Below are 19,761 nucleotides of genomic sequence, written 5' to 3' on the forward strand. Positions count from 1 at the left end.
GCTGTGTACGTTCATAAGAAACGTGAAACACACAGACGAGATGAAACACCTAACCTTCACACATGTTGTACAGGAAAGAACTACAGTAGGCTGCAATGAAAGTTTTAGCCTCTAGCGACGAAAGAATCACTAGAAGGAACTTATTCTATCCGAACTTCCGAACCCAGGGAAGGCCTCTGTCATTTCAGTATCTAAGAATCTGTCCCGTTTTCCCAAAATTCTGCCTTACGATTACCGCGTTTTATCTCGAGTACCATTAAGTCAGGACAACTCACTTGCCTAATCGGGTGCATCTTTGGAATACCCCCGAGCGTCATTAGCGGTCGTTCCTGCAACTCTCTTCCCCCCCCCCCCCTCCCAAAGGTAAGTAAAATTCTCAAACCCTGCTGTCCAGAAATTTTGGGACTCAGCTGTTAACATACGCTACTGCAGTCTTCTCCAACGAAGAGTTTCACAATCATACTAGCCTTAAAAAGGTCATCAATCCGACTACTGTTTATAACAACAGTGGTTTACAAGGCATGGTCTTATTTAAGGTGGTATGCCTTTGCCTTCCCCCAACCTCAGAAGTGAATGACCCAGCTAGTTACTGGGGGACCTGCAGTTTAACGTGGATTCCAAACCATAACGGTTAAATTAAGACGAGCAGTTGGGAACTCATGTTTACCTTAATTTCAAAGAGCTGAAACCTTTAGTCACTGTACAGTTTACGTCAAAAAACGAAGACATCTAATAACACAAAGCGTATTATGCAATTTAACTTTACAGCACAGAGTGTAAAGAACCTCTACGGAACTTTTAATTTTCGAACAAAATGCTGTCTAAATTTGCATATGGTGTTTAGTCACGCTACCATTTAAAGAATCGATAAACAAACTGATTTCGAGCGTACTAATTCACCGAGAATCTAAGGAAGCATGCCTACTGCTTGTTAAAACTTGCTAACACCCACTCCCGAAGACTCGTGCTCACAAAGATGAGCAAGAAGGAAAATCAGCCGGAACACGTCACCAACGCCGACGACTGTGTGACTGAACCGCGCTCAAAGGATGGCATATTTACGAGACTTTCATTACGACACTGGCAGCACAACCACCGACTGCAAGATGATTCTGTCCGCATGCGTGCAAACTCTAAAATAGAGGTGACGATACGCACAGCATTGCGTCACGGAGGTTCCTCACACGTTACCAACGGATTAACGTAGCATTAGCACACTTTTGCACGGTCAGTGGAAGGCGAAAAAATTCACAACTTCGACAAAATCTCTAACTTGTCACCAGCCAATATAATGGCATTTCCATGTTTCTAAATTTTCTGTTTCTTGAAATACTCTAGTTTCGCACGCATAATATACTGGAAAATATCTGTCACTGACAGACTTTTAAATGTTCGGGATATTGATTATGCTACTATGGGTACAAAGTCATTGCTGAAATAAACCACACGTCTACAAATAGCACCGCTTACGTCTGGAAGGCTTTGCTTCTATGTGCAGAATTACAGCTACAGCTACGGAAACAGGGTTTATTACGTGCACTGAAATACAGCAGCATCTGTATCTGAGTTAACACACATTAGGACAGTTATACCTAAACAGTTACAGCTCTAAGGAGCGGCAACCTAGCAACTTACGCATTATCACAGTCTAAAATGCGCTCGGCAAGACTATATGACTCTTGAGATTAGTAGCGTGTACGAACATTTTATATGTTCAAGTACCCGCAGAAATTACTTTAAAAGTGCGTGTCCTGTGAGTTTACAGAAGTATTTGCTAAATATATTTCGTTCTCATCGCCGAGCACCAGCGCAACTGAAACCACAAGTTTCCCGGTGTTACGACATTTCCTTCATTCGATGTTTCCCGCCCGAATGTCTATCCGTTTGTAACATTCCCTATCGCAATGCGGCCAAAAAATTTGTATGAAACTATTCGCATATATAGTGCGTTAACCAAGTAATTCAATTTGGAAAATATTTGTGTATTGCAATACGACAGCCAAAAACACGTATGTAAGAGCTCCACATCGTGCCACCAAAGTCAATAATAATGCAAAATAAAGTACAAATACGTCATTTATTTACCCTGACCCACAAATGTATGAATGTGTTTGGAACACTGCCAGTGGAACCGCTAGAGGAGTGGTTACTAGCTGACCTTGCTTCCAACAGGTAAGTGGGTTTACAGTAAGTTCTCAACATAAGCAAAGATTTGAGGAAGAGGACACTACTGATCTAATAATCTTACTACAATTTGCAATTTCTTACCAAATCGGGATCATCGTCATAAGAATCTCTCCTCGTCAGCTTACGAAACATCCTGGAGAGCATGTTCTCAGGCTAGCATGCGTCAAATTTAAAGAGTGACCATTATTAACAGCTCCATTAAATTCTAAATTACATTAATTACTTCTAAGCTACATCTCTTAAAAGGCCACTCACATTTAACTCCTACACTAGAACGGTCGCAGACGACTAATCAGCAGATGCTCCGGTGCGAACGCGTGAGAGCAATTACTGTAATGCTTTAAGGGAGAACTAGCACTTTAGCTGTGTGCTGCCGGCGCCAGGAGCGAATAAGCGTGGATAACTTAGGCCCAGGGCAAACAAATAATACGGATCATAGTGTTTCCCCAATTGTGAATAGCAAATTTTCTCCGGGTTTGTAACCTAAAGATTACGCGCTATCGAGTAATACCTTGTAAATATTTCTCGCAAATTTCTTGGTACGGTTAGAGTAGGCACTTTGACGAATCAAAAGTTATGGAATGCTAACGGTAATATAGCGCCACGAAAACCGAACTAAGGCGCCTTAATGTTTCTGTATGTCAGTTATTCGCTTAGGGATGGAAGACTAGGACAGGCAAGTTTTCGTCTCAAACCAATCATCAGAATTTCGTCATCGCACATGCACACGGTGAACAGGGTTCGAAACAAAGTGAACATCGCACTGTTCCAGCATCATGGCCAATCCACACTAATACATACCATACTGATCACAATCGTGATGTAGTTCCAAATACACTCTGCAGTACTTTCCGCCCGGTACCGCCGAATAAGAAATGGAAAGTAAACGTCAGAAGGTATGCTGGCTGATTTAAAAGTAGTCTTGAAACTTGTTCAAGTGAGAACAGACTTATTTGTGCGAGGCTTTAGCTGCAATGAAAAATCCTTGCCTTTATGCAGCAGGGCGTGTTTTTGTAGAGGTTGCCTAACTTAATTCAAAATTTTGCTTTCAATCTGAGTATAGCGTTAATAGATTGAGGTATTTTGCGCCACGTAGTTTTGAAAGTTGCGCTGACAGTGTACGCACACAATCGAAATGAAGTGCCGGCTTAATTCAAAGAGGTGCTAAACAAGGCGGCGGAGCGTCGTGGCGGCTGGCGCCAGCCTAGGCGGCGTTGTCGGCGGCAGGTGTTTGCTCGCCGAGCAGACACGCCAGCCCGTGCGCCACGGGGCCAAGGACTGCTCGCACGTTCGAGCCGCAGATAAGGAGACGTGGCGGTTTATCTTGGCGCCGCATCGGCCTCCCTAGCGTCCCCGGCAAGGCATTTAGAAGATACTTCACGTTTTACGCCAGCCTAACAACGGCTCAAATGGTGCCTAATGCCCGATGTTCCCTTTGTGAAATTTGCTATCTGGAATTCCGGCAGATGCTCGACTGACTGCGACCGAAATGGAAATTTCACTATCCGAGCGAAGACTGCGTTACTATCCATCAGATACCGCCTTATCCTCGAGGCAGATAGCCGGCGACTATTACAGATCGCCGTCAGTCAGCTTCACGAGCATATGACGGTACTGGGTACAATCAGGAAGGTCATGTATCAACACGTTTGGTGGCTCCTGTAAAAATGAGAATGCATCTGAACATGCACCTCTAAGACAGAGAAACAATCTGAGTCAACTAAAAGTGCTTTTTCCAACCTAATCAGCCAGCCGTCGTTATAGCAAGTTAAGAAGGATGCGGAAAAATCTTAGTTCTGATTTAACACCTATCAACAGCAACAGAGCCGCAGCCCTAAGCCTGATCAATTTCTAGAGACAGCTGACAAACACTTATTTCCTGAATACATTATCACTATGCAGAAGAGTGCGCGCTGATTTGGAACTTCCTGGCAGATTAAAACTGTGTTAGACCAGGACTGACTTCTGCCTTCCTCTGGTAAATGCTCTGAGCTATCCGAGTTTAACTCACGGCCAGCCTTCACAACTATCCTACGTCCGTCAGTACCTCCCAAGCTGCACAAAAGTTCTCCCATATAGTGTGTCATTTCTCTACAATATACTTACTTTATGGAGTACTAATCCCGCAAGTTGTGTGTGCGAACTCTTATGAAATTTTAAACGTAAGTCATATGTACAGGCCTAAGTAGAGCCGAGAGGGAGAGAGTGGAGCGGTTTCCCGTCAAAGGCAAAGGCAATGGACCCAGGTTGGAATCCCTGTCCGGCAAAGTTTTAATCCGCCAGGAAGTTTCAGACTAGAGATATTTCACGTGGCAATCCCAGAAGCATTTACAATGCCTTGGTATATTTAAATTATCGCTACGTAATATAAGTTGTGTGTCACCAATATACCTATGAATGACTCCCTAACCCACCCATTTGCTATAAATGCTTGTTTAAAGAGCTTTTAAATTTCTTTAAAAGTTTCGGTAAATCACCACATTCAGGATTGTAATTACAAAATCTTCAGAAGTAGATTTTTTTGGCGAATATAGACCTACTATTGCCTTCAGTATTGTTGACAACGCAATTCAAACCGCCTGCAGAATGTGCTTCTGCGTATGATTCTTTATATAGATAATTACTTCACATAATATACTGATGTATTTTTATTTCTTCTTTGTATCTACTGACGGACGGTCTGAAGACGACCAGACTAGTCGAAACCGATTTAAAAACTGTATATTGAAATGCTCAAGTGACTATCATAAAAATATTAAAAAACAATCGGTCCCACACTTTCTCCAAAAGTGTCAGCTTTTACCCAGAGATAGGAGCATATCAGCTGCCAGAGTGCGAGCACTACTTTAACGTCTAGGGGCGCCAAAGTTAGATTGACTAGCTAATACAGCTCTAGTATTCGTAAATTTATAGAACTAATTTTGATTTAGGATTGCCGGTAACAAAAGTAGCGGCAGCATTGTTACCCGTCCTCTGTTTCGGCTGTCTCGCCCCTAAACGCCGTTTCCTGCCCTCCCCGGACAAAACTGCATGTGGTGTCCAGTACAGATAGGTATTTCCAGCATTATTACTTAGAGAAGCCAGTTAATGTGAGTCGAGTCTTTAGAAGACTGTCACTTATGTTTGTGCGTAAAATAAAGTTATGCAGTAGTTTTCAGTAGAAATTAAGTGGCTTACTCATCGATTGTGCACTCAGGCTTCGGCCAGTGCACTCCTTGCATTCCCGGACAGGGACATCTCTTGACACACACTACAACCTTCCGCTGCTGGGTTACATCTTTTCTGTCTCCTATAAGGCTTTGACCTGATCTTCCGAGCGCCGACTTGGCACTCCCTGGGGTGAATTCTTGAGTTTTCACTCCCAGGCGATTTTGACCGCTTATGTGCTTCCTGACAATATATGCACTATAGGTGCCAACAACGATCTTCCTTGACACACTGGCACGTGGTTATGCTTCCTATCTATCGGCAATGATGCGTCGCTCCAGTTTACACTAGCCCGAAAATTCAGTGTGTTTTAATTTTTGTCAAACTTTCTAAAGTGCCAGTACAATTTGGTAGCAGCAAAATAAATTCGAAATTCAGTTATTTTCCACACATCACAATGTGGTACAAAAGATTCGTTACGTATGTTGATTGTTATGTTATTAATTGAAAGGATTTTTTTCTGTTCAAATTTTGATAAACAACCGATACATAAAATTATTCGTACCCAACTGTACGGTTCCATGCTTACCAGCAGCGGCAGTGCACATAAAACAATGTTCCTTGGTTGTCTGTGGAAACACTGACAGGATACAGACTCAACTTTTATGACAAAACCATTTCACTAATTTACTCTGTAAAGCCTGACATTCAAAACACTAAAATTTCACAGTAATAAATGACAAGACGCATATTTGATTCATACCGCACTCTTCAACCAATAGAGGGCGTTCAGGGCATTTATAACTGGAAATATGGCGCACTGGTTTCTGATGAAGTAATTTCGACCGAAATATAAAGTGCCTCTTTTTGTTACTATCTGTTTGAAGCACAGACAAAGCAACATATGTTAAGTACTCAGGAATCTTATGAAAAATACAACCCTTTCATACGACTTTAAAAATACTCCAGACGGTGTCAAGATTCGATCTTGTCAAAAATAGTGGGATAAAAACAACTGTCCCAATTTACATATTTTGAGTGATATGATCTATTTCCTGTTTTCTATATTTTCACGTAACTAGGCTATAATAGTTCCAAATTTGAACTATATAACTTATGCAAACCAACAAAATTCCGATTCATCCTTATTTATTTTAATGGTAAAAAGATTAAAAAGCGGTCTAACATTCATTTTCCAGGCAATCACAATATTCAGAATTCTGATTATGTGACTACTGTGTGCAACATACAGGACGAAACCGCGTCGTCCTATACTCTATTAGAATTAACCACGGGCGTCTTACATGGACAGTGAATGCCACTGCCAACAATGCATTTAATCTCAAAAATGTATCCAGTCAACGAAATTTACGTATTTCAAGACTAACGACACAACATATTGGTTTGTTCTTTTTGTCTTTCTAACCAAATCGTTAGTTATCTATGTCTTTCTTTGCGCAGCCTTGAGCTCTTATCTATCCTCACTGTGATGAAGAACCTCTACTTCTGGCATGGGGCGTCATGGAGAAATGTTTGGACTTGAGCAAGTTCCGGCGTGAGACTGACGTCACAGCCACACGCCCAGTGTATTTCTGTAACATCCCGTTGCCCGATTTATAATTTTATATCCACGGCGGTGTTACGTCCGGACAGCTAAACACTGCCAGTTTACTGTAGAATTTCGCTGCACAAGCCAACGGACAAGATACGTCTCAACCAACGGAAGCATACACTGAATTTTCCGTCACCGTGGCTTTAATAGCGTTTATCATTTATTAACATTACTATTGTGTGCAAGATGTTTATTTTATTAAAGCGGCATTCATTTACTTTGCGCTCCAGATCTACTATATTTGACTTCCACCACTAAAACACTCAAAACCTTTTCTCAATAAGCCTTCGCAGTTGGTGAAGGGAACCACACTAATGCGGTTTAGCAGAGTCAACAGCATAGTTCACAGCTTTTGGAAACGTATGCTCTATCACTGTAATATGGACTAAGCGCTTCAAAACCGGTAGACTAAGCTACTACCGTATTAACAAATTTTACTGAAACATGCTAAGTTTAAACTGAAAAATGTGTCTGTAATTTAACGTGGCGGAAATATCTGACTTCATTACATGTATCAAGGTAATTAAATGTACTAACTATACTACAACTTGAAAACATCCACACCGACATCTTAAGCATAAATTCACCGTCCCCAAAGGCTAATTTGGCTTGGAAACTTAGGCCGGTTGTTCACATGGTCGTGCACTGAAAGAAGTACTGAAAACAACTGATCTTTATATGGAAAACCTCAACCAGATAAATTTGAATAATTTTCAATCTCGAGAAGCAGTTTAAACATTCAAGATGAAAAGCGGTTGTGAATTTAATCTATAACACCTTTGGCGGAGGAGTTCCTTCTATCTCCAGCCTCAGTATGATAGCAACACCAATCCAGATGGAGAAATAAGTTTAAGATCCTACGACGAGTTCATTAACCAAACCGAAGGATTAAATTAGCATCTTAACACATTTTCGAAGGAAATTATTAAAACGGCGGTTTAGACAGAATTATCATTAGTATTAACTTAAATTTACCTACTGGACCTAGTTGGAACCTTACTCCATCACACGGAAGTTTTGTAGAGTTCCTGACGTTGACTGGCGTAACCATGAGTGGAGGACATTATCTCAATAGAAAGTCAGACGGACATCATGTCGATTGACAGCGTGTAACATGAAGCTACAAAAATAAAAGTGTGGCTGAAATTTACGGCGTGTACTCATTCTTCAACAGCTGAGCAAAAATCGACAGAAACAAAAAGTACCGGAAAGTATTTTATAGTCACGAACGATGGCGGTCGAATTTACGCCTGTTCTGTGCATCAACGTCACGCATTCTCAGACAGCCAATGGGCTATCAGTAGTTTCTTGGGCGCTCTGCTGCGAATGTCGTTGGCAATGTGAGCATTAAACGAGATTGTAGCCAGTAATTCAAGGAATTTTTATTCCATCTGTTGCGAGTTATCGTTAATGGTGGTGGTAAGCGACAAATTACATAGACAGGTCCCTTGATCTCTCAAATATATATATCTCAGGCATGGGCAACCTTTGTGATCCGGGGGCCTGATTATATACTTCCTTCAACTCGTGAGCCACATCGTCATGACGTGACAGCAACACTCCTGGTGCGTTAGTCAACACTTTAGCATCCGTAGCTTTAATGTTTATGTGGAAATGTAATCTCTTGAATAGCACCCCTTTCCAGAGACCCCACCCCCAACAAATGCGTCAGAAATCTTGTTTTGAGAAAAATGTTCATTTTTAGTACGGACGGAGGCAAGGAACGAATCGTGGGCACCAGTGACTGTCTATGGACTCTTGAAATGCTAACCTAACCTGTCGACCTTGCAGGTGCGGAGTCACCCGGTGACCGCATATGAGTCACGAATGACTACACGTACAGTATTGAGAAATCTTGTCACTGAAGCTTTTACGTTCTCTCTACGCAAAGGTGACAAGTTGATCACGAAAAGGTTTTCGAACGGCTGTATTTATCTAAGTATATTGTGTGAAGACTAAACTTGCACTCTAGTTCTGCAACACGCTTACGCTCCTAAGATAGGCACAGTAACATAGGTTCCGCACAAGCTGCAAATAAGTGTTGAATTTCCTTTGATCCAGCTTGAGGCCGAAAATGCCCTCATCGAGAAGTAGTTTTGTACGTCCTGCATCTTCACAATGAGTATGACTAGGCGTGTCAATGAATGTGAGTACAAAACCCGAAGGCTGATTCATTACAGTGCTTCATTCATACACAAAATACCGAGTTTACAGTCTGACTTACCCCACGCTAATGTTAACTTTTATTAATAAACAACAGTTAGTCGTTGCTTAGATTCGATGAAGATCGTACCGTCTACAGAAAGATCTAGCCTAGTAAAGCACTACTGTTCTCAAAGCAGCCTTTACTTTTAATTCGTCTGACATTCAGACTAAAATTAGAGATTTTAGGATACGAGTTAAAAACTTCCGGGAATAACTTCCATGGTACTAGGGGAGCCGTAGGGCACAACAGTGTTTGGAATATTATGTTTTTGCTAGTGGTGGTGGTCATTCCGAAGACAGGTTACATGCAGCTCACCATGGAAGTATCTTGGGCAAGCCTCTTCACTTCCAAATAACTGCTGCAAACTACATCCTTCTGAATCTGCTTACTGTATGTATCTTCTGATATCGCTCTACGATTTTTACCTCCTATACGTCCCTGCAATACAAAACTAGTGATCCCTTGATCTCTCAAATGTATCCTATCAACCGATACCTTCTTTTAGTCAAGTTGTGCCACAAACTTATTTTCTTCTGAATTATATTCAGTACAACCTCATTAATTACTCGATCTGTCTGTCTTCACTATTAGTCCGTAGCACATTTCAAGGCTTCTATTCTCTTGTTGTCTGGACTACTTATCGTCCACTTTTCACTTTCATACAAGGCTACACTCTACACAAATGCCTTCCTAAAAAGACTTCCTAACACAAATTTACATTCATTGTTATCAAATCTTTTTAAGAAACTTTTCTTGCCATTGCTAATCTGTATTTTATATCCTCTACTGTGGCTACCAGTTATGCTACTAACCAAATAGAAAAACTCACCTATTGCTTTTAGTGTCATTTCCTAGTGTAATTCTCTCAGCATCGCGTGATTGAATTCAGCAAAATTATATTGTCCTTTCTGCTTTTTTTATTGTTTCGGCTCTTAAGGATTACATGAGCTAATTTGTATTCTTTCTCTCTTTCCAGTAGTTTTGCATTCTCCCCTATGCTGTTCTCTTCTGTCCATACTGCGCCTGTCTTCCTTTGTTTTCTCCAGGAAGCCCTTTGAACCTTTCACCTGAACTTTTGCTTTGAACTTTCAAATATTTCTTCCTCTATTATTTCCATTTGTTCAGGTCTGCTTTAACTTCTATTCCACACCAGTAATGATTTTGGGTTACTGTCAAAAAGTTGACAATTTGTTATTCTTTTTCATCTGCCCTTTTCATTTGTCCATGGAGTACATTTCTCTTCTTCATGGAGTCTAATATTGGTTATATTTCTTTCATAAACTACTTTATTTCCATTTTCAGTTTTTGGTATCAAGATTTTCCTTTTCTTTACTACTTACTTAATTGTTTCGCTATAAGTCTTAACGAATGGCATTCTGGTCTAACAGTGTGTCTACATGTATCTCCCATGCAAACAACCTTTCGTGATTCTTAAACCACAAGTTAGTGATTAAAATCGTGCTCTGTGCAAAATTCTACCAGGCAGTTTCCTCTTTCATTCCTTCCCCGGTCCATATTCATCTATTTTTCCTACTCTTCCTATCCACTACCCCCCCTCCCCCCCAAAGAAAATCAGATTTTCTTCTGTTAACTATCTGAACAATTTCTCTCATCTTAATTTCTTGAATCTGTTAATCGTCTGCAGAGCTAGTTGACATACAAACTTATTATTGTGGATGTCAAAATAACTTACCTGCCTTCCAATTTTCTTATTCATTATTTGACATACTCTTGCATTACTGCTCTTATTTTGCATTTAGAATCCTATACTCACCTGACGAAGTACTGTTGTTCCTGCTACCAATCTTCACCAATTCCCACAATATCTGGTCTCAACCTAATCATTTCACTTTGAAAATTTAAAAACTACTTATTCAACTGAGGGATCTAACATCCCAACTGTAATACACCAGTCTTTCTAATGGATATACCCAACTAATCACACTAGCCAACAAAATTTTGCTTTTTTCCGTTACTGGTGTAGGAACAGCTATTTTTCAGGTGTGCTTATAAAAGTGCTAATAAAAAATGTAAGATTAGCTCATGAATTTTTGATAACCTAACATTATTGCCTATATAAGCTTATACATGTATGTACCTTTGTGTCATCCTCAGAGGAAGATCACTGAAGGTGCAACCACTTCACCTGGGATTTGTAGTTTTCTGCTGGTGACTCCCTGATTAGTGTCCAGCATTAATCAGCTGGTATCTCATTTCGATGTCCGAAATTTTCTGGTGGAAGAATTCTCCAGTTGTCAGGAAACAAATCCAAGTGGGAATTTAGGAAATTTAACGACATCTTGCATCTTAGTCTACTGTAGCACTGCAGAAGAGTTGCCACAAGATCCTTAGTTTTCTACCCTCATCTTTCCTAGAAAATTTGTTGACAATTGAACAAAGGCATCCCAAGCTAACTTTTCATCACTGTCAGGATGGTGTTGAAATGCTCATTTTTGTACAGCTTGCATATTTGGGGACCCAAAGAAGACTATTTCCACCTCGCAACAAAACGGAAATTTCTTGTGCAAATAGAGAAATGCTTCTCCATTTTTGTCAATGGAGTTTAAGTTTCTTATTAGGACAAACTTTATATTAAGAGCAGGGAGAATTATTCTCTTAGATTTGACAAGTGGCCACTCTTTTTACAATGAAGTGCTTTGGGCAGCTATACCTGAGGCTCACAAAGCCACAGCATTTTGTGTAGCTGTGTAGTGGCTCAGGTAATGTGCCTTATACTATCAGATGCCTGGAAATTAGCCATTTACACTTTGAACAGTTCAACTGCAACAGCAACTCTTTCATGTTATTACATTTCTTTCACGAAAGGACCCAATCAGACTCAAAGGTAACACACTGCCATTACACAGTAGCACATGTCTGAGACCCACGTTGGACGTGTCTATGAATACCTTACACTATTCAGTTTTACACTGTCAATGTCCACCACTGAGTCCCTGGACATCAGCAGAAAATACAGAGTTCTTTCTGCTTTAAAAAAAGGGAGTAATCTCATAAGGCAATCACATTTACCATTTTACCAAGACAATTCCACTGTTGTACTCTTGATGCCAACAAATCAGCTTTACCTTTTGGCAATTCCAGATCTTGCACTAGGTTATTAAGTTCACACATTTCTGAATCTCTGCACATTCATCATTACACACAATCAGGATTTTTCAAAAATCTGGGTTTTGAAGGTGATGCTGCAGCACTAGTTTCACTACCACCCTCATCACTATCACAATCAGGTGGGACAGGAGCAGGCAGTCTGTACCCATTAATCACTGGTATCATGGTGCATTAGGATATGTCAAGGAAGACTACTACTTGTAAATGCCATGTGTTAACAGTGTTATACAAAAGTTACAATCATTCACACAGTTTGATTGTTCTCACCAGATTATGAGTATAGCAAAAACTATGGAAAATCTTTCATGATTCAGCCACAAATAAGGCCTCAAGATATGCAACATATGTGAGGAGCCCAGGGGTTGTCCTGGGCCCCAGTTTCACAGCCAAAGTCCTCCTGTCCTCTTCCCCCTGTTGCTACAAGCCAGGCTAAAAATGACAAAATACACACAGCTATTATTGACTGAAACCTCATTCTGTCTGTCAGGAGGATTTCCAAACCCATAAGAGAATGGACTGACAATGCATGTTAATAAAATATAATTAAATGTAACCCACTTTAAATCAGGAACGAGAGCCAATTCAAGAATTTCATTACTTTCGTTATCAGCATGGCTGACAGTTAAACACTTATTTCAGCCCTGTTACATTTTCACTGTTGACTCGTAATCAAGGGTACAGATTAAGAGGTTAGTACAGGTGCGGAAATTGGCGGGTCGCATCAAAGACGCCAGCGCACTATAAAAAATAATTATAAAGAAGATATTCCAAACTCCGGTGTTCGAATCGGGTCATTGTAACAATGGGCTATGAACCCAAGGGTATTGTTCATGTGAGTTAAGTTGCTATAGAAGCCTACGTTACATTACACGCAACTACAACCTGGAGCAAACATTACACTAGCTACCTATTGCCCTAACTGATGATAGTGCGACGAGCGACCTCGCTCATGCCTCTCAGTCTAAGTTCAAGCACTGTTATTTCAACTAGGGCGCAACGCTCGCAATGTAGCAACAATCCAGTACAAGGCGAGGTGGTGAGACCCGCCCCAGTCACAAAAAAAGGAGAAACAGATGTGCGGCTGAGCGCCTAGCGCGTAACGGGCGCGCTTACTTTCCTTCGCAGCTTTACTGCGGTGACGTCATGCTAACTACTCCCACGCTCACGTGACTCAACGGCTCCGGCTGCCGATACAGGGCGCTGGCAAGTGCTTCTCTTCAGACGACGCTGACATCACCGACGGACCGGCGCAGCTCTTTCGCGCCGAAACGTCAGCCCCACAGGAAGCCATGGTGTGCTCTGCTGTTACCGTCTGCCGGACGCCATTTGGCAAGCGAGTCATGTGGCGTATTTCTACCAGGCGATATAACCAGCTGCAACTAAGCACTGCTATTCTTACGAACTATCAAGCACGGCAACTGCTTGTTCAAGCTAACACCTCCAGATGGAGACAGTATTAAGTAGTACTCCCATTCAAATTAATTTCCAGCAGTAGTAACCGTTTTATCATCTCGGTAAAGATAACCAAATGGTATTTTACTGCAGACTAACACTATCGAAAGGTTATCTTGTTGGTCGGTACGAAGGCCTCTTCCGATGAAACACTGATAAGTTACCATCAAACGAAGCATCGACTGGTTGCTGGCACTTCCAAAGACGATGACACGCACTTTTAACAATTAGACAACTATTTTCCATAATTTTCTGTGATTTCTTTTACAATCATATCCAATGTTGTGAGATTAATACGAAGCGGGTTCCTACTCTCTATACTACAATATGTGAGTCACTGTTGTTCGTGATGCCGTTGTAACGATCACTGCACCAGTGGGAATATTAACTATACACTTGCTACATGACATGCAATGAGTTATTCTACACTGAACACAGACTAGCTGACTTTTCGAGACACTTTTCGTTTCGTTAATACCCACCTTAAATAAAGGCGTCTATGGAAGAACGTGTTAACACACGAGGCAGACGAGTGATACTCATTGCATGTTATATGTTGGTAGAATTCAAATACATAAACAGGAAGTATTTAAAACAAAATTTAGACAGTTTTTTAGCGGTACAAATGGAACCACTTTGTATCTGCATCTGGTGCACTCGAAAAGAGAACATGATCAGTAACCTTTCCGCAATTGAGGGTTAGCAAATTTTCTTCCGACGACTCTTTCAAACAGATGCTGCCACTTTCATGCCATTTCGTTCCCTAGTAGCAAAATCAAGAGTTTTGGGCTTCCTGAAAGGAAACTCTCCGAAACTTAAAACGACGCTGCCACTGGGTCAGCGATGAATACGGGTCGGTCTCATCAGTGTGGTGCGCCGAGCATCGTTGGATACAATGCAATTACCCCACGCGCTTGTCAATTTGGCAAGATTTCAGATTAACTCATTCAGTTTCAACCGTTCTGCGGACTATGTTTGCTCCAACGTGGGCGTTGTAAAACGAGCGTGAGTCACTGCTCACACAAGCAAGCGCAAACTAATGAAGTGACTTCACACTGCCATCGGCTTTTCCCTGCAGCTCAAAGGAAACGACGTTATTACGCAGCTAAGACGTTACTCTCAAACTTTCAGCGCACCACGTATGGTGCGTCGCTGCGTCAGGTCGAAAAGAACTACAGAACGATAGCCTTCTGAGGAACCACCGGGCTTCTGCTCTGACGACGCTGGGCAATGACACACGTGTATGTGGAAACAGTTTTCTTATGCAAACAGTTCGAAAGTACCAGTACACAATATCGATTTATGGATGGAAGTCCGACAGATGGCTACCATGACGGGGCTGAATATTCCACGTTCATCGATATTTACAAAAATCGATGTTTCAAGATCGATACTCTGACCTTTGAATCGTTAGTGGAAACAAAATATCGAGCTTCGATGTCGGAAGAACTCAGGTCTGGCTACTTGTTAAGAATATCAATAATTCTTTCGTCATTAATATTTCACTGAATAATTTTCATAACAACACTAACACGTCTTTTCTAACACTGACATGGCGAAAGGGGGGGGGGGGTAGGGATTCGGGTGGCGGGGAGGGGGAGAGTATTTTTGAACGAACTAAAACACTGGCTACTGTAGGAAAGCTTGGACTAATGCCTTTCATATTTCCTTTATTCCACGCTTTCTAGGTATGAAGTAGTGAGCGTAATTCGTTGGTAGTCTAAGGAAAAACTGAATTTGATTCAAGAAGAAAATACGCAAACGAACAGAGAAATATCTATTACTGCTCAGTTCTGTGATCGCCTAAATCCGTTAGAAGTATGGAACACATCTGTACTGAAAGAAGTCGCAGTTGCTACATCGTCAGATTCTGGAAGAAACGGGATTTGGTGTTAGCAACAAAACAGACTAAAGAGAAAACCTCTCAAAAATATTTTACAGCCCGTAGAGAAAGCTGTGCGACATGTAATGTTTATTGCTGTTATTGGTTTAACAAATGTGACGCTGATGCATTTTTATGTTCCTTTTCACGCCATTTTACAAATTCGTCATTTAACATGGAAGTTTTGTGGTAGGCATCATCTAACATCAGTATAGGGCTTTGATTATGAAACATACATCGGCATCCCTGGTTTGTCAAAATCTTTACAAGTAGCGACCTTTAAGACACGAGTCTTAAGAGACTTTCAGTCATTACTACTGATGGTCGATAGTTATCGCGACCTCGAAGCAGTGAACTTTAAACAGCGCAATTAAATTATCGGATGAGATAAGACTTACAGAAGGAATCGATGGAATTCTTAGAGAACGCATTCCCAGCATCACTAAAACTGTAGAAGCGTACTTAGCAATTCAGTCAAACTATTAGCGTAGCAATTCCCAAATTAAGTAGCATACTATAATTTGCGATAATATTAAAAAATATGCAACAAACGAAATTTCCATTTCTTATCTCAGTTTTACTGAAACTTTGAACAAATTGTTGAATAAGGTAAACAAGTCAGCTCATTAGATAGTAAAAGGTACTTCAACTTTATTGAGGGGTCACAGCTGTAGCAAATTTTCGCAGAAACCATGTTTTACATGTACCACAATCTGGTAATTCCGCAGATTTTTCCAAATTTCTACAGCTGCTGTATCAAGTTCGCTCCTGATGAGCGTCCTCTTATGAGTAAACTGAGTTACGGAGACGAAATATTTGGTTGCACTTTCAGAGAAAACTAGTTATTTCCCAAACCAGAGTTTAACAAAATGGACAGATACCGCACGCCTGTCAGAATGACGTGGTTACATGACTAAAAATATTCCCGAGTTAACAGTGACAAAGCAGTAATTACCCTCTAATAACACTATATTGGGCGTACTGTATTTACAAGGTATACCCAGCTGCCTTAAAATATTTGTGGAAATTGTCTCCAAAGTATTACGCCGCTATCTCTCAAATTATCCGTGACAAGTTTTGAAAAATCTTTAGGTCAGTACGTTTATGACAGTTTTAAATTAGTAACCTAGAGATGAATACGGAACGTTTCCAGTTAGATAAGATTCATCATGCAGTATATGAAACATGCATGGCAATTCCCATTTTATGACTACATACAACGCCAAAACTTATTTCACTGTTCCAATAGGAACAGGCTACGTACGAAGGACACATGCGAAATTTACTTTTGAGAACCTTACCTTCTTGTACAATTTTATCCACGTCAGGTCCCCCTTGCTGTCAGTGTACTGTAGTCCGAAGAACCAGACTTCACGCAGACCAATCGTTTTAACAACTTGGTCAAACAGCTGTTTCCCAGTCGTCGTGTGCTGGATGGAGAACTCCAGCTCCGCGTCCATCGTCGTCACGCGGACGTTCATCTGAAATACAGCAACGGATCAGCTTAAAAGATGTTTCAGGTACTTTTACCTCCAATGGTAGTTCCAAATTTACTTAGGCTATTATATGTAGTCCCCGGTCTCACCTTACAACATCCTGTAGATTAGATCTGCTTCAGCACAGTCTACAACAACTGAAGTGAATGGCAGAGGGTAGTTCCCACTGTACCAGTTATTTGGGTTATTTGGGGCTCATTCCACTTCATTCAGGAAGGGGAGCGCGATAAGAATAATTACACCACGCACAGTTTTCGAGTACGCTGATCTTGTTCCCAATATTTCTATAGAATCAATTTTTTTTTTGTAATTATGAAAGCAGGTTTTGTTGGGATAGTTTGCTCCTATCAACAAGCGACCGGTTGGTTTTTCAGGATCTCCGTAAAAGTTTCCCAAGGTCGTGCAAATCTATATGCAGTCTTGTCGTCCCCCGTTTAAGTTCGATATTTAGTTTTCGGTATGGGCCCCACACACCTGACTGTTTTGTAAGCTTTCTCATTTCTAGATTGATTGCATTTTCTTGGTATCCTATCAATTAACCGACGTCTGCCACCTGCTTTACCTACGACAGAGCCTATCTGATCGTCCCATTGCACAGGGTGTACATAAAGTCCAGAAACACTATTTACTGCACAAGAACTGAACATTGTACAGATGTCATACATGTTAAATTATGAAGAGAAACTCAAATTTAATTTTTTTTTACAAACATTCGATATGCGAACCATGAGTGAATAGGCAGACGTCAATACGGTAATCGAATTCTTGCCATATCCGGCCCAGCATGGCATCGTCGACTGTAGCAGTCGCCTCCCGTATTCTCTCCCGGAGATCTGCTACATTACGAGGTAGAGGCGGTACACACACCGATAGAGGTACTCAGGGTACCCTCCGCCACACACCGTCGAGTGGCTTGCGGAGTATGGATGTAGATGTAGATCTTTAATGTGTCCCCACAGAAGAAAGTCACACGGAGTGAGATCTGGTGATCGGGGAGGCCATTTCATGAAACAGCTGTCCCCTCTGTAGCACGACCAATCCATGAATGCAGCAAATCCGTGTTCAGGTACCCACGAACTTCACGTTGAAAATGGGGTGGAGCCCCAACCTGCTGGAAGATGAACAGAGAGTGATTGCATTTGAGGCATCAGCCATTGCTGCAACATGTCCAAGTAGGAATATCCAGTGACAGTGCTCGCTCCGTACCTGAACTCGCCATGTTTGCGACTAGGGCTGACTATCGGCAAATTACCAAACTACGCTGTGGCGGTATACAAGGGGGGAGGGAGAGGGAGGGAGAGAGAGAGAGAGAGAGAGAGAGAGAGAGAGAGAGAGAGAAAACAACTTTCAGGGCTTCTGAAAAGTGACCTATGTATGATATCTGTACAATGTATGGTTCTTGTGCAGGAAATAATTGAAAGTGTCCCCGGACTTCACGTAAACGTAGTATATCCCTACAAATTCCGACACTCAGGTAGAAACCAATTTATAAGAGTCTAATGCCCTTAAGCTGCAAAGTTTATTTCGAAACTCATTTTTAAACGGTCTGGCAACTGCCTTTCATATTTCGTTGCAAGACACACTTCAGGATTTTTAGGGACGAGTTGCTAGGAGTTTCTGTAGCTTGGCATGTTCCAAACCAGCCGCCCTGAGAAAAGTATCGACGCAACACGACAGAACCGCCCTAAGTACACTGTTAAGACTTTCTTGAAAAAGTGTGTGTGTGTGTGTGTGTGTGTGTGTGTGTGTGTGTGTGTGTGTGTGTGTAGCGGTGGCACACGCCCACTAGCACCTATCACCATCAGTGACCGAGATAGTTACGCCCATGCTTGCTCTATCAATTGGGTCACCCGGGAACGCCTGACGAACGATTCAACACGCTGCCTATGAATGGAATGTTACTCATTTGAGTTAGTGTCGTCGTCCAGTTTAATTTTTCTAATTTACCCAATCATCTACACCGCTAGGAAGTTCTCAAAAACACTCATCACTTAACCAACAGTTATTTCTGGCGCAATTTTGATTAACATTGAACATTGAGAAATTCCTCCCCTCTTAACGTTTATAGGTTTCGAAGCCCATATGTTTGTTGAATTTACTGTGCTCTTTAGAAACCTAACCCATGTAACGTAAAACGAAAATATCAAGCTGCAGTCTGGATGGAATAGTCTTACTGAGCGTTTGTACTTTAAGTAGTGCGCATCTGCTTTCTTTACATCTTAGAACTATATTACTAATTGATGTCTAATTCATGTTCCTGTCTAACGACAACATGAATCTCTTATTTATTTTATTTATTTATTTATTTATTGTTCCGTGGGACCACATTTAGGAGAAGTCTCCATGATCATGGAACGAGTCAATACATGAAATTATAACACGATTGTAGAAACAGATGAAATTAAATATAAGAAACATATTCAGGCGACAAGTCGTTAGTTTAAATAAAGAAAATCAAGAATGTAACACTGGAATTTGCTTAATTTTTTAGCGCTTCCAGGAGCTCCTCGACAGAATAGAAGGAGTGAGCCATGAGGAAACTCTTCAGTTTAGACTTAGAAGAGTTTGGGCTACTGCTAAGATTTTTGAGTTCTTGTGGTAGCTTATTGAAAATGGATGCAGCAGAATACTGCACTCCTTTCTGCACAAG

At 41.1% G+C, this 19,761-nt stretch overlaps 1 protein-coding gene across 2 annotated transcripts in view; it reads right to left on the reverse strand.

Annotated features, from left to right (window-relative positions):
• The window catches only part of LOC126246277 (moesin/ezrin/radixin homolog 1), a 96,407-nt gene that overhangs the window by 33,043 nt on the left and 43,603 nt on the right, over positions 1-19,761 (reverse strand). For both annotated transcript variants that reach the window (XM_049948383.1, XM_049948382.1), the window contains one exon: positions 16,917-17,096. In XM_049948383.1, the coding sequence (XP_049804340.1) occupies positions 16,917-17,096 (180 nt within the window). The remainder of the gene's footprint in view (positions 1-16,916; positions 17,097-19,761) is intronic.

Source organism: Schistocerca nitens, chromosome 1 (assembly GCF_023898315.1).
Source record: "Schistocerca nitens isolate TAMUIC-IGC-003100 chromosome 1, iqSchNite1.1, whole genome shotgun sequence".
In the NCBI taxonomy this organism is placed as follows: domain Eukaryota; kingdom Metazoa; phylum Arthropoda; class Insecta; order Orthoptera; family Acrididae; genus Schistocerca; species Schistocerca nitens.